The 16,778-nt window shown below is 34.5% G+C and overlaps 1 protein-coding gene across 4 annotated transcripts in view; it reads left to right on the top strand.

The window, feature by feature from the left end:
• LOC134531859 (MYND-type zinc finger-containing chromatin reader Zmynd8-like) overlaps window positions 1–16,778 on the top strand; it is an 89,438-nt gene that overhangs the window by 55,984 nt on the left and 16,676 nt on the right. For all 4 annotated transcript variants that reach the window (XM_063367856.1, XM_063367857.1, XM_063367855.1 and 1 more), the window contains 3 exons: window positions 60–2,006; window positions 6,700–7,029; window positions 9,907–10,048. In XM_063367856.1, the coding sequence (XP_063223926.1) occupies window positions 60–2,006; window positions 6,700–7,029; window positions 9,907–10,048 (2,419 nt within the window). The remainder of the gene's footprint in view (window positions 1–59; window positions 2,007–6,699; window positions 7,030–9,906; window positions 10,049–16,778) is intronic.

The raw sequence follows: 16,778 nt of genomic DNA, 5'->3' as shown, positions 1-16,778 counted from the left end.
GTCTTTCCAGATTAGTAGTAGCTTTGTGTGTTTGTAATTTGGTTCGTGCATTTTTACAGGATGGTGAAAGAGGAGCAGATGTAATCTGTCCGGCTGATAGCCCCAATTCTCAAAGCATCACAGGGGAAGAGACTCTAGACATGCTGTACAGCACCAGGCTGCTACCAGAAATAGGCTGTGACTATGATGGGCTTGAGTACGAAAGTGACAGCCAACTTACATCCAACTCATCGGGGTGTGAGAGTCCTCCCATTGCTGATACTCAGCCTGATAAATGTGATAATGATAATGTGATCTCTGCAAACACCACGGGAGATTTGTTAGAAAAAACTATGGGTAGTTGTAAAGTCAGTGATTCTGTTCTTCACACTGACAATTTAGATGAAAGGATTGCTGAGAATTTTGATTTGTTAGAAGAAGCTTGGAGTAGTTGTAAAGTCAATGATTCTGTTCTTGGTAGTGACATTGTAGATAAAAGGATTCCTGGGAATTGTGATTTAAGAGAAGATACTGGGGGTACTTGTAAATATAGTGATTCTGTTCTTGGTACTGACAGTATAGATGAAAGGATAGCTGAGAATTGTGATTTACTGGAAGAAGCTGGGGGTAGTTGTAAAGTCAGTGATTTTGTTCTTGGGACTGACAATGCAGATGAAAAAATTACTGAGAACTGTAATTTACTGAAACAAGAGTGCAGTGCAACTGATAAGTTGTCTTCAAATGAATCTGTTTTCACCGAAGAGGCTTTAGATCCAATGAAATGTGTTGTGGCAGTGTTTCAGGATGATGGTGGGACTAAAAAAAAGCCTGAAAGTTTTTCTCCACAAGTGGAATTTAAAAAATCGGTAATTATGGAGAATGTATCATCTGAAGGTAGCTGTGCAGTGATTGATAAACAGACTGCAGATGGTGCCAAGTCAGTGTCTGATATTCCAGCAGACATTTCTAGCCCAGTGAAACTTTGTGAAAATTCATCCAGTCCATCTCCTGAAAGTTTGTTACAGAGTCAAAATATAATTACTGCCACGTCATCAATTCCAGGAATTCTACTACCTATACCTGATGCATTGCTGATGCCTAACACACTGGCAGTCCCTGATGCTTTGTCTAGTTCTAATACCTTGTCTAATCCTGATGCATCGTTGCCTGTTCCTGATTCAGTGCTTGTCCCTGATCCATTACCTGTTCCTTATCCATTACCAGTTCCTGATCTAATGCCTGTTCCTGATGATTTGCCTGTTTCTGATAAATGCCCCATTATTACGGGTAAATTGCCAGTTCCCTGTCCAGGGATCATTTCTGATACATCACCAATTTCAAATGTGCTGCCCATTCCTTGCACTGTACCTGTTTCAGACACTTTGCCTGTGTCTAACTTGTTGCCCGTTCCCGGTAGAAACATGTCCGTAAATGAAGAACCTTCATTAAAGAAATTTACAGGTAACACACCCCCAAAACGTTCACAATCACCTTTGCCCTCTCAGAACTCATTTCCTACTGCAAGAGTCTCTACCATCCCACCACAAAGAACACCACTGGAGCCGAAGTCTCGGACATCTCCATCGAAGGCTGACTTAACACTTTCACAGCCAACCATGAAGCAAGGAGCGATTTCGCGACTCACAACAACTAAGGAATCCCTACCTCTGCCAGCATCAGGGTCTGGAGATGATCTTTTGTCAGCAGATGGAAGTAACGGTTCCATTGGCTCGCCAGTGCTTGAGCAAGTCTCTGAACCATCATCACACCCCCAGCTTGGGGAGGTTTTCGAATCGAGCCATGCCTGTCTGGGAGACTCCGACTCTGCACACTTGCCTCGTAAGAAGTGCCGGTTATCAACAGAGACACAGGAGCGTTGCAGCACGAAACCATATGAACTGAATAGCTCTTCGAACTCTGAGTCAGAGTGTTCTTCACGCAAATCCAAACGACACTGTGGAGAGCACAGGTTCTCACAGAGTCCAATGGAATGTGATGAGCAGTTGTCAGCCAGAAGTTTAGAGACGGTAAGCAATTTTGATTTAAGTTTATTCTTACAAATAGTGTGGTTTCTCTTGTGCATACGTTATTTATAGAAATAGATTTTATGGTTTTATTTTTAGGCCAATTTCTTTCAAAACAAGAGATTAGGTGTCAATTTTTTTTTTTAATGTTTATTCATAAAGATAGCACAATTTTCAATAAATAGGACACTTACTTGTTGAATTATACTTCACTAATACTTGATGCACTTTTACAACATAGGTAATAATTTGTAATAAAATAAGCAAGTCAAACTATTGGGAACAATAAAAATAAGTCAGCAAGTATATGTGCATTTCAAAAAAAAATACCAATGTACATATACTTTCATTGAACTTAGTGTATTATAAGATTAGTTTTTTTTAATGTGATTTAAGTTTTGATTAATTTAATGATTTTTTGGTGCATTTCGGTGCTTTATGGTGCTTTATGGTGTATTAATTGCATTTTGATGTTACATGGTGTATTGACATGCTTTTCAGAGTTATTTCAGCTTTGTCACAATTCACCATATACAGTGCAACCTCGATTTAACGAAACTGAAGGGAATTAGAAAATATTCGTTATACCAAGTAATTCGTTACAATGTTTGTTGTATTGAGGTTAGGTTGGACTACGATTAGTTTTAACGAGGTACAATTTTTCATTTCAAAAGAGTTTACACAATTTTTTGTCAAACTAGAAATCGCAATCAATAAACAATATTCGCATATAAATTTAGAAAATCAACAATGTGGTTATGGTAGCTTAGTCGTCATTTTGGTTCTCTTGATTAGAGAAAAAGTCACAAATTGTGGTCTGCTTACAAACTGTGTTAGTCATCATATCCAAAACACAATCCAATTCCGTGATGGATTTGACTACACCGTTACTTAAACCAACTTTTTTTTTTTTTAAATACACATTTTATTACATCTAGAGCATTACGAGCATCTTTTATTGTAAAATCACGTTAGTTAATTATACTCTCTTCTTCCTCACCTTCTTCCGCTTTTTCATTAGCAACTGGCAATACAAATGTGACAATTTCAGCATCAGTGAGTTCTCCACAGACGGCTAAATCATCATCAATGGTAACAAACTCTTCAAACTCAGTCTCTTGAAGGTTGAATTCTTCTTGAACTCTTGGCCAGGTCTTAGCAAGTTCTGCGAGTGGCAAGTCATCCTTCTCATCATCCTTCTCATCACATGGAACTTTAAATCCACTCTTTTTGAAGCAGTTTATGATGGTTTTTTCACTGACTTGATTCCAAGCCTTGGCAATCATCCACATGGCTTGTAACACATCAATTGTAGTTGGCATTTGGTGTTCAATATCAGCAAGATACTGTCCGAAATTTCCTTCCTATAGTGCATTTTGAAGCTTTGAATGATGCCTTGGTCTAGTGGTTGAAGTTTCGAAGTGGTGTTTGCAGGCAAGTACTTTATTTTTATGTTTGTCAGATTTGGAATGTCTCCATCATGTGCAGTACAATTATCGACGAACATAAGAATTTTCTTCTCTTTTTCCTTCATCTCCTTATCAAGAGTTTTAAGCCAATTCTTAAAAGCATCACAGGTCATCCAAGCCTTAGTGTTTGATGTGTAATCTGTTGCCAAATTATTGACATTTTTAAAAATCATGGTTTTTTTGTATTTTCTAATGATGAATGGTTTAAGTTTGTATGTTCCGGTACAGTATGTCCCTAGCAACACTGTTAAACAAAGTTTGCTATTTTTCCCGCCATGACACTTATCACATTTGAATGATAAGGTTTTGTCAGGTGAACATTTGTAGAAAAGTACTTTTCATCGACATTAAAGATATCTTCGGGGTCATATCCCTCGGTCTGCTCTGCAAGTTTGTCTTTCCACTCATCACATACTTCTTCATTTACTTCCACACTTTCACCACATATTTTTCAAAAAATAATCTCAATTCTACTGCAAACTTACAAGCTTCTTCCTGAAGAATAGGGCCTCCGATTGCCACGTTTTTTGTCCCGGCACTGTTTTAACCATTTCAAAACACATTCCTCTATGTCCGTGTATTCACATAATTTCAATTGGTTACTGTTTGCACGCAACCCACTTTCTTCAGAAAATTTATCTTTAAACTTTAGAATTGTGGCCAGTGTACTTGTGGGAATTTCGAACTTTTAAGCGATGTCAATTTTTTTCTTTGTAGGATTCTCGTCTACATACTTAATGATTTTTCGTTTCTCTGCGACAGTTAAGGAACACCTTTTTTGTTTCTCAGTCATTGCAACTTTAAAACTAACAACAATTACAACAGTAGTGTTTACATTCCTTAGCATCAAACAACAATGACTGTCTTACGAATAATTTTGTGAAATTAAGTGGGAATAATTGATAGGATAAGTTATGTAAAGGTTATAAGTTGAAAAAATTTGTTAAATAGAGGTAAATAATACTTCCTATCTATATTCCGCAATAATTAAAAATTTGTTATAAAGTGGTTTTTCATAAAATGTGTTCGTAATGTAAAGGTATATTTTGCATTAGCTGTTACGGGTTGTTCTAGGGGATTTAGAAAAATTCGTTAAATCGAGGAATTCGGTATATTAAGGCTTGTTATATTAAGGTTGCACTGTAATCCTGTCCCACTTATTGATATTTTAAGGTACGCAACGTTCACAGTTACGTGTCTGTTTGCACCTTTGTCTTGAAAAAAATATAATAATCCTTCCTTTTCTTGCCATCCTGGTGTGTTAAATTACAAATCCTTCCTTTCCTTGCTATCCTGCCCCCCCCCCCCCCCCTCCACCAAATCATTCCGCAATGGCAGATATAAAACAAAGCTTTTTCTATTGCTGATAGAGCTAAATTTATTTCATTCGTAGCTAGGAATAAAAAAAAAACTTGTTCAGGTGGCGAAGGAATTAGACATACACATTTTCACACTAAACATCCTTGTCACAAATCATGAGACAATTTTACAGAAATCTGTCAGTGTATCTTTAAACACCAATTAAATAGAAACTGGAAGCACGATGATTTTCTACTTATGATATTTCCATGCTTAATTTTTTGTTTTTTACATTTTCTCCCCTTGATAAATGTTATAACAGGGTTCTACTATAGCTACAGGTCAAGAAAATTGTGAAAGTCACGAAAAAGTAACGAAACTGAAGGACGGGCCATGAAAGCCACGAAAAAGTCCCCTTAACAGCAACGGTGCTGAGAATCACGAAATTGTAATTCCCGGCTGCCTTTTGCTAATTTTCCTTTCTTTTTTTTTTTCCGATGCCTCACTTCAGTTTATAGTCGCAAATTGAATATAAAGAGATTGAGACTTTCCACTTCATCACGTGGAAATTAGATAATTCTGAAAAGGTTTTAGCTTTATAACATAAAATAGATATGTTTCTGCAAATAGTAAATCTCTTTTGTATTATGTTTATTTTGCTTTAACATAAAAAATGAGAGTGAAATACAAAAGTTTTAATAAACTTTTATTTAAAGGTTCTGAATAAGTCTTGAAATTGGTTCATCCAGTATTATTAGTAGACATGCTGATCGTACTAATTTGGATGTTATGTAGTGATGACTTCAAGCCTTCAGATGAAAATCTCGTTCAAGTAAATATTCATTGGTCTGGTCCAAAAGCTAAGGCATGACTGAAAAGCTTATGCTTAGTTTTGGTAGAACATGCCTTTCGCAGCAATGTGTGAAGTGTATGAATTTAAGTTCTGATTTAATAGGGTAATACAACAAAGGAAACATATCGATGGCTTAGAATGAAAACCTTGTATCTCATAAAATATGCAAATTTTACAGCAGAGACAAAAAACCGTGCTACTGATAAACGTGGTTTCTTTTTTTCCTGATAGAAAGCAGTAGGATGCACATTTTATTTCTTTCAGCCAAACATTTTGTGAGATACGAGGTTTTCCAGCCAAAAACATAAAAAACGTATTTTCGTCCAAAAATTGAGATACGAGGTTTTCATTCTAAGCCATAGCTATAGTGTTGCTTTTTTTAATTATTGTTACTGGTTATTTTATTTTTGCTTGTATACAATTTCATAGGACATTATTTATTAAAATTCTAAATTATGTTAGAAAGAGACTATAAGTAAGAGTTCTATTTATTATAACAAATTTAAGGTAGTTGTGAGCATGTAATGGTAGTTTTGAACAGTAATTTTTTGCTGACAAGGATTAAAAATGGATTATTAGATTTACAAAATGGCGAACTGCTAATTGTTTTACTTCTATAACATAATTTTCTTTCTTTCTGTAATTGCAGTCATTTACAGATTGACACAGCAAATTAATCATTTGATCTTAGGTAAATATCTCATTTTATTAGAAAAATTCCTGCATTGTTGTAGTAAAAAAAAAATCTGAGTGAACTAAGAAACCCACATTAAGTACCATTAAAGAAATGGGGCTTACCAATGGTAATTAAAACAGCAGCTTAAATAGGAGTCCATCAAATTAATTTCTGTGGACGAGCATCAACCAACTTAAGTATGAGGGTTAGGTTAAGCTTGTACGTTGTCCCCGGCATTAGCCTAGCAGCATAAAATTTTGGATATTAATAATTCCAATTAAAAAATTTAAAGGCACTATGTTGAAGTGTGAAATGTCACAAGTTACATGCATTTTCTTCTGTGGTAAATTTTGATTAAAGTATATTAAACAAAATTTTGTTTTATCTTGTTTTGAACAGGAACCTGAGCAACACCATAACAAGGTGCAGGCATCAGAGTGGAACAGCTCCCTGGCAGACGAGTCAAGTCAGTCGCCTGATGAATCGAGTTGTTCGCCCGAGGCTCCGTGCGCGACGGACAGACTGAAGTCTCCCTCGTCTGCGGAACGGCCCTCGTTGGACACAACCAGCTCGCCCCTGGCTGCTGGGGCAAGTGTGCCCTCGCAAGTTGGTGTGGCTCTGGCGGGCTACAGGCAGAATGGCTCGTGGGAATCTGGGCATTGCCGCCCTGTGCGACACATAGATGATGACAACGAAGACTTGCGCTTGATGATAAGCTCTTTTGATCAGGTTAGCCAACACGATATAGTTTACATGCTTGTTGCGAACAACAGGGCATAAATTTAATGGGTGGCAGGGAATGCCAAAACAAGCAATATGTTAATGAACATATGTCTGGAAAAGCAACCCTGCAAAGTTACAGGTATGATCAGCAAATTTGAATTTTGCACCCAACTAGGCACCGTCTCATTGGCTTAGAAGACACACAATCACAGCGCCGTGACGTATCTTGTTCAGGTGCTCCACGGGAAGCAGGTGACGAGCGTGGTGCGGTCCTTTAGAGTTAGTCAACCTTGTACAGCACAGTGAATAGTTGGTTGTGTTACATGTACATGTTAAGCTGTGGCTGATTAGCGCAGTGTTGACGGTTATAAAGTACAGTACTGCGATCGGGAGTCCTCTCAACCCCTGGAGTGGTGCTTATTGCGTGGGAGATTAAAATTTTTGCGTTATTGTTGGTGCCTAGAACTTTGCAAGGGTTGCTTTGCTGGACATATGTTCATTAACAAATATTGCTTGTTTAGGTATTCCTTGCTACCTATTAAAGTTATGCTCCGTTTTTCACGAACATTAACATCATCATGTTCAACACATCAGCATATTTTGGAAAATTGAAAGTCACTAACAGACAGAACCTCTTGGGCTCCATATTGACTGTCATGGTGTTAAGTTTGCATGTAAATGATGACAGGCATCTCTAGTGATGGCAGTTTGTGAGGATAACTATCGACATCCACACATTTACTGGTTCCATAACAATATCAGTTTTTGAGAAGGGTTTGTAAATCAGTCAACTATAATAGCTAATTGTTCTATGTTTTCTTTTCTCAAGTCTACTTACAGACAACTGAAAAGTAAAATTTTGTACAAAATTTGCTAGACGAGAGAGCAGTGTGTGTGAAAAGGTTAGCCTGCGACCCCTTTGATAATTTTTTTAAAACTCTTAAACTGCACAATTTTCAAGGTTCAGCAAATTTTGCTTAATAGTGATGATGTTTTTGTTTGGTTTCATATTATTCATTATTTGTGTTCAATTTTTCTGGAATATCTTTAACTGTAACAATCGTTCAATTACTGTACATCAGCTGATTATTTTTTGTCAACGGTAAAACCACTGCCTTGTGGGTTGTTGATACTACGTCCATTCACTGCATGATTGTTTTGCTTGATTTGAAATAATCAGCACGTGTGTGTTATTTATGTAGTTGGTTATCATATTATGTACTTGGAACACATCAAATTATAAATGAAATATTTCATTAGTAGAATTATTAGTTCTTGTGAAGATATGAGACAAGATTTTATGGTTTTATTTTTAGTCCTATTTTGTTTTTGAACCAGAAGATTTTGGTGATATTGTTTTTATTTTTGTAAATGCTTTTTTGTATTACTTACTCCACAAAATAATGGTTATATTTGTATGTGGTATTTTTTATGATAAAATAATTTGTACTGAATTGGTCTAAAACAAATACATGCAGAACTACAAAAGTATATCAGCAAGCATTTTGGTTTAAAAGTGATTCAACAAACAAATTAATTTTTCTGATCTATGCACTTTGGTACAATCTTTTGTTCGGAAATAACGACATTCTTTGTATTTCGAACATTAAAAGATTACGATTACTTGTTTATGATTTGAATTAAGTTTTGGTTAAATACTGCTTGATTCCAGGATACAACTTTCATTTTGGTGCTGTATGGTGCATTTTGGTGTTATGGTGTTTGGTGTATTGGCATGCTTTTTGGTGTTACATATTTTGGTTTTATCGCAATTCACCGTATAATCTTGTCCCTAGTAATAATTAATTCCATGTTATATACAAGGCTTGATTGAAAAATAATGCCCTCATGGTCATAACTTGTTTATTTTTACCCAGTTTTCACGAGTCGAGAAACCAGAAGGTTGTAACGCCTGCAGTGCAGGGAGATTCTACCGCACCCGCTGCCCGCCATACGGCCCTGACTTTCACATCCTCCCAAACGTGAAAGAGCACCTTAAGGAACATCACTTTCATTCTGATGATGAGTTGAAAACCGTCAATCAAGCCTGTTGTCAACAACAACCACAGAAATTCTTCTCCCGACGGGTTTGCCTAACTGTTTACTTAGTGGCGCAAGTACTTGGAAAGGGATGGAGACAATGTCCAAAAGTGAATAGTGTATTACATAGAGGACACATACAGCTTTCAGCTAAAATAAAAATTGTGAAAATCAGGTAACAAAAAACAAAAAGGTTTCTGCAATGGAGGAATTACTTTTCGGTCAGTTCTTATGGTAGTTAAAATAGGATTTATTTTTAGGAATTTTTTACTTAAAGTTTTTGATAGTTTTAAAGTTTGGTATTTTATTATTGACATAAGTAAAAAAATAATATTACAGTTAACTGAATGCTTAAAGTGCCAAAAAATGTAACACTTGTGTAAGTCTTAATGTACCTGTATTTTTATTTCTCTCTACTGTATTTAATTGACTCGGTATTGGGTTCTTGCATGTGGTTGGGTTGTAGGGGTAGTGACTGAGTTTAGGAGAAGAGCAGGTAGGAAAGGGAAAGTCATATTCCAGTCACATTCTTCCTACCAAGGCAATTTGGGCTAGATTCTGGTTGAGTTCAACCCAGATATTTCTGCAAGTGAAAAAATTACCATGGGACATTTTGTAAGCGAGTTTAGTTTTCACAGGGTATTCCGATCCATCAGTGCGTACTTCAGTCGCTGGTCCATCATCCTGTTTTATCAGTCATTAATCTCTAATGTCCTTGGTGTTGAGTTTATGGTGGACTCATTCATGCACTTTTGTACTGTTGTTCAATGAGTTCTTTTGTTTTCCTCCTCCCTGGCTACATGCTGTTTTTCTGATAACTTGTTTGTTTGTTCTTAATTGCAGGCCATTGAAGAGTGGAAGCGAAATTCTCTTGTGCCCGTATTCAAAAGAATAATTGGGAATGTGTACGAAAGGACGGCGCCTGAAGAATACTGCAATGACAGTCAACACCAAGAACAGCTGAAGGAGCTCCAACTAGCACAGAGTGAGTATTATATGCAGTTCGTGGTACGGCCCATGCTATATGCAAAATCTCTTAGCAATATGCCTATACCAGCCCCCATAATGTATAGCTGAAATAAAATGATGAAAATAGTGTGGCGTGTTGAATGTAGTGTATGCACTATTAATTACAATGTCACACAATGAACACATACAAACCCAGAAAATTAAAACACGTTAAAATTATTATTAATATATTAATAATGTAGTAAATGAGAATGATTATTATTATTGTTATTATTATTATTTTTATTATTACAGTTGAAACTAAACATTTACTGTACTTTGAAAGTTGAAGGAGGATAATTTAACAACCCAAATTACAGCCTTCCCCATGCAATCTAGTAATAATAATTTGTTATAAATTTTTGTCATATTTCAGGTTAGATGTAAAGTTCTTCCTTTTAGAAGTTATTGTGAACGTAATTCTCCGGGTTTATTGTTTTTATTTTTATAATTCATAAGTTTATTTTTGAAGTAATTTTTTTTTTGCTGGCTCCCTTGCGTAGGAAGGCATGCTGACGTAATTCTCCTTCGTTATTTCCACGTCCGAGGCTTTGTTTCAAACGCTAGGCATTTGAGTCACTGTCACTGGAGTGTGAAAGAGAGACAAAATTGCTGTGTTGTGGGAACAGAGGTAAGAATTTCGTGGACGTTTCTGTTGCCGTGCACCGTGATTGGCTGAGAATTACGTCAGCGAGCCCAGGACACTGCCCGCACAAAAGGGAAGGAAGGCTGTATATTAGTCATTGTCCGAGCATCGTGCCGGGCAGTCATTGTCTGAACACCGTGCCGGGCGGTCTTTGTTCAAACACCGGGCCGAGCAGGCCGTGGTTGGGCGATGGCTCCTTGTTTTATCTTTTCTGGATGTACATTTACATTCTTTTTTTTTTTTTTTTTTTTGTGTTTGCTCGGTTCATATTTTGATTTTAAGTAAATAAAAAACAAAAGGTAATACATGAAACATTGCATATTAATTTCTTCGTGACCTGCTACCAAACTCTATGTTCCCTCATCACCTAATTTTGAGCTAGCCGGAGGTAGTAAGTGGTAACAATACACATAGAGTTTCTTTGAATATTAAAATTTTATTCAGTTCAATTAGCAATATGTTTGTATAAATTTATGCAAATAACTGAAATTTCACTTCATGTAAAATGAAGTATTTAAGTGAGCTACCCTCGAATGCTTAACATTACTTCAAGATTTAGGTTGTGAATTTCTGGGTTATATGTATCAACACTCAAAGTTTCACCACACAAATGTGTTGCAAAATACCGTGTTTTATCGCATAATTGTCGCACATTTTATACTAAAATCAAGTTTGAAAAGTAGAAGTGCGATGTTTATGCGTAAAAAAAAATATTTTTTTTGTTAGTTAAGTTATTCATAATAACAAAACCCATTCATGGAAAGTACGTTTATTTAAAAAAGTGGACTATACAAGAACACGCCAAACAATTTAAATTAATAAATCATGCAACAAAAACCTTTCTTCAACTTTAAATAGAAAAACAAAATCTGTGACTCGAACGCAAGCCACTTGAATCTGTGAAATCTTCATGGACAGGACCTCTAGGCGGACACCACAGTATCCAGGAATGTCAGATATAGCAGTGTAGAATGAGCTAAAACTAAAACTGAAGACGTTTGGAACTCGGTTACAACAGCACCTCCAGGATGCTGAAAACTGCTAGGAATTTGGATCTGTCTCACCAAAGACGATACTCTTGGATCAGGATGTAGTGCGTCATTGGCGACTCGGCCGAACCTTCCAAACTGGAATATCGTAAATCCCGATACAGAAGTTACAATGACTTCAGCGCTACACCCTACATCTGTAGCTTCTAATGATAGACATCTTGAAATTTAACTTATATAGAAGACAACTAATTAATCCGTAATCGTTGCGTGGTCTTCTTGACACCTGTGTAGGAACAACATCTAAATATTCTCAATGGTTTTAGTCAGGCAGAGTAAGGTGGAATTTTATATCCAAGGTCGTCCTCTATTAGTTTTTTGACTTTAGATGTTCAAACATCCAAGAAAATTAAGTACTTGAGTGGACCCATGTAGAGATACTGACAAAAACTATTGTGTTCTTAAACTCACAACATGCTCTGATGAACCACAAAATGCAATACAGGAAGTGTATTGCAATCTGTGGTAGTACAGTTGGCACCCTCTAACCTAGTGTTCTTCAGTGCATTCTGTACATCAGCACTGGTCTAGTTGCTCGCGTTCAGGTGTTTTTGGTGGATTCTTGTTTTCTAGTGGATTATACATCACATTCATCACAGCTGTGTATGTATATACATGTACATACATGTACATGATGCACTTCACCCCAGAACATTTTATATACATGGTCTTCCCTATAATAATGTTAAGTACAATGTAATGGTAACAATTTATGAATAGTGTTCCACGGAGAGTTAAAAGTTTTCGTGTTTATCTTTAATGTTAAAATTGTAGTTTTGGAGATTAGTAGCTTTTGTGGAAAGAAATTAATTAAAATCAGAAAAAGGTTTTTTTTAGTTTCTGTAATTTTCCTGATTGTTACACAATGCAGTTCACAATAATGTCTACTATAGTTAACTTAAATTATATTCAGGCATTTTATTAACAACACTGACTTCATGTTCTATTTCAAGCTTGGAGAGATGTCAAATAAATAACATTAGCATATTCACCTGATACATATGCTGGGGTGAAAAACAGTGTTGGTAATACTTGCAGTGCACCAAAAAAAATGCTATAAGCAAGTCTTAACATAGTGTAATTTAATAAAACCACACTATATTTAAACAGTTTTAATGGGAAGTAAAGCACATTGAGTTGTTTCGGTTCTTTAAAATTGGCAAGCTAACTTCAGCGGTACGAAAATAACCCAATTATAATTAAAGCAGTTTGTCTAATAATTTAGCACATGATTAGCAAGATTTTTGTATTTTTTGGTTTTATAATATGGTTATAAGTACTGACCATTGAAAACAAAATTAATAAAAACTGACTACACATTTCACAAGATGGCTAAATAATACGTACTGTCATATTAAAAGTTTAAAAAATTTCACAGGTTTTTTAAACATTTATTAAGCATATTAAATAGTATTTAATAATCTTAATCGACTTTGGCATTTTAATGATTTCATTATATTTTGAGTCCGATACGAGACGGGTGTATTGCGGTGCAAATTATAGTCTATAAAACAACATTGCATGGAAAACCAGTAGGTATAGAATAGAATGCATAATGATATAAAAATATACCAATAATAAAACTGTTTGAGATAACAAGTCTGTAAATTGAATAAAATGATGAAAAAACTATTGGAGATGGTTATTTATGTTCCAGATCAATCAAAAACTGATTGATGAATTTTAATGATTTTTTTTTTTAAATAAAGGTCTCTGACTAACGTACAAACAGAATTTCACCATGGTAAAAAAGGGTTAAATATAATTTAAGATTATTAATTATATCTCTGCAACTAATCAAGCATAATAAAAGATATTGGGTACCATTAATAAACATATGAAAACTACTAACCACAATGTTACCATTTTGCAAAATTCAAACTCCTTATGTGTGATAAAGGGGGGGAATATGATTTTAATATAAATATTATAACTCCAATTCTAATCAAGGATAAGAAAAGATATTGGGTACCAATAATAAACATACAAAAGTTACCAACCACATGTTTTCTATTTTGTGAAATTCAACCCCATAAGTGTGAAATAGGAGAAATATGATTTTAAGATTAATAATTATACTCTGAATTTAATGAAGCATGATAATAGATATTACGGACCAATAATAAACATACAAAAACTACCAACCACAATTTTACCATTTTGTGAAATTTGACCCGTAAGGGATGAATATGGTTTTAAGATAAATAAATATAACTCTGAATCTAATCAAACTAAAGAAAATATATGTGTTAACAATAATAAACATATAAACTCTGCCAACTAAAATTTGTCCACTTTTCGAAATTCAAATTCTAAGAGTTGAAAAAGGGGTAAATATTGTTTTAAGGTAAATATTAGTTCTCCAAATCTAATCGGCACATACAATAACTACCAACTACAATTTTGCAATTTTGCAAAAGTGAAACCCTAAGAGGGGTAAAAAGGGTAGGTATGTTTTTAAAATTAAAAATGGTTTTATATCCAAACAAATTAAAACAGTGGTAAGAAAATGAGCAAGAATAACATACATTATTATGATTAATAGCATATTTTTTACCTTTACCATTGTTCTATAGTTGACCACTAAAAGGGTAAATTGCTGTCAATTTTTATTTTGTTTTAAAAGTCCTATCTCTGAAGCTTGTAGCAAGGGTCAATTTGTGGCCAGCTACGATGATGACTGCTCCTTGCACATACATAAACACTTGAAAATCTGTCAACCTAAGTTGCAGTTAGTTGGGTTGTGAAGTTTGTTAATGATTATTACATTACTCGAAGACAGGTATTGGTGATTCTCAAATAAAAGAGCCTGAATTTAACAATTGCGTTTATTCTCTTCCCGAACGAAAATACATTGCTGAGATGCCGAAACTGCGCGACCTCTCAGCCCATCCCGCAAACAATGACTACGAGACAAAGCACAGTACAAGAACACACAGAACAGTAAAAACTGGGGACTTCCCCAGAAACGCTTCGTTCCTATTGGCTACAGTGATTACTCTTACAATTACGATTATGTGATTCCCCAGTCAGAGAGCCTTCCCAACGTCTCTGTCTCTCTCTAACACAGGAAGCGATAAATTATTGTCCTGTCATTTTGGCGCCTAGGCGTCGCACTTCTATTTTCCTTTCTTTCACTTAAACCACTGTCGTACGTTCTAGAAACATCACCAGCACACTGCTAAAAACATACAAAAAATTATAATTATAAAAAGAATATTCAATGAAACAAAACATTGAAAATTGCACTTGCAAAAATAGTACTCTAGCCACAATGGTGATATATGATGAAGACGTCGTTAAAAGGCTTTTCTAAATAAAAAAAATTAATATCAAGATTAATTACAAGAATACTCCAAATGATAAAATAGAAATACTAAACCAGGTTACTATGACCTTGAACTTACATAACCAGATGATATATATACTGAATGACAAAAACAAATTTTTGTTGTAGTAAAAAATACTCTGCAAAATTGGGAATGACACGGGTCTGCAATGGTACAAGCAAATAAAGTGGGATGTATGTTGTGCCTTATGTTTTATAAATACGTAAATAATCAACTTTTTTACTATATGCTAAAGTTCTACTCCTTAAGGGGTATGCCATATGACATATAAATATGCAAAATTAATAACTTGTTTTACTGCACGCTAAATTTTTACTTCTTAAGGAATGAAATATTGTAATATTGGTTTTAACATTAGAAAATAATATCTTCTGATCAAATCAAACTTAAGATATTCAAAATTATTAATTAACATACATTAAGCTACTTTCTCTTATTTAACGTTCTCCGACATATCACACCTAGTTTAAACAGGGTTAATATTATTAAAATATATATAAAAAGTTATGGAATATACTAAATTAGTGTTGGCAAGATAAATTTCATTCAATATAAATTTAAATTTATTATATTTATTTGGAAGTTTACATCTGTGTAATAAAAATAATGAGTTTGGTTTTATTTGGTTAATGGATGTTGCCAGATTAGTTCTGGATTTTTATATAAGCATCCTGTGTGAAAAGAGGAGATGAGTAAAAAATTCAGGAATTATTTTTAAATAATTCTAACCTTAACTAAGAAATAACTAATACATTATATAATAAATTTGTTATCTGTACTCCAAATTTCAAGTAAAGATGTGATTAATCAAATATCTTAAAGTAATGGAGGTATTTGTAATAAGGTGAAAGTATTATGGTATTCTTAGAATAGTTTTAACAAAATAAATGAAAGTGATACTGTAAACAATTACATGAACTTAATTAAAATGAAATAGGTGTGTGTTAAACAATTTTTTTTATTGTCTACCTCATGAAATGAAAATAAGGTATGTTTGATTTCATCAATATTAAATATATCCTCAAAAACACTAAAAAAGAAAAGAAAAAATTAGATACTTTATCTATACTACAAATTTGAAAGTCCTATTCATAATAACAACTTTAAAAATTATCATTTTTATACAGTTTTATTATGAATAATATATTAAATGCACGTGAAAATTTAGTGTGTCTATTTATTTAGTAAAAATGTTTGGAATAATTCACACGTATTTCTTTCAATAAACAATACCCTGAAATTGCGCAATCAAAACCGCAGGCTATTAGCTAGTATTGAATATAATTGTGGAAGATGTATAATAGAACAGAAACACAATGCTTCAGTTTTATAAATTTCCACTGACTTGTTTTTGTTTTGGTAGATTTCTGTTGGTGAGAAATTGCTAGGAGTTACCAACTGCAAAAAAAAAGGGTCCTTTCCGTAAATTCACTGCCAAACTCTGCATATTATCAAATGCCGAGCCATCGTATGTAAAATGGGATTCATGCTAACATTTTCACGGGGCCGTCACAACTCAGCCGTTGTACCGAGGACGCATCGTCACCATGATGGTCAGAAAAATTATACTACTGTGGCCAGCTGAAAACCAAGAAGATTTTCTTATCATATCGGTGTTATCTGAGATTTTGCTTGCTGTAATTTGCAGCAGTCCACGTTAAC

Source organism: Bacillus rossius, chromosome 5 (genome assembly GCF_032445375.1).
Source record: "Bacillus rossius redtenbacheri isolate Brsri chromosome 5, Brsri_v3, whole genome shotgun sequence".
Lineage (NCBI taxonomy): Eukaryota > Metazoa > Arthropoda > Insecta > Phasmatodea > Bacillidae > Bacillus > Bacillus rossius.
This window is presented reverse-complemented; position numbering and strand designations above follow the sequence as displayed.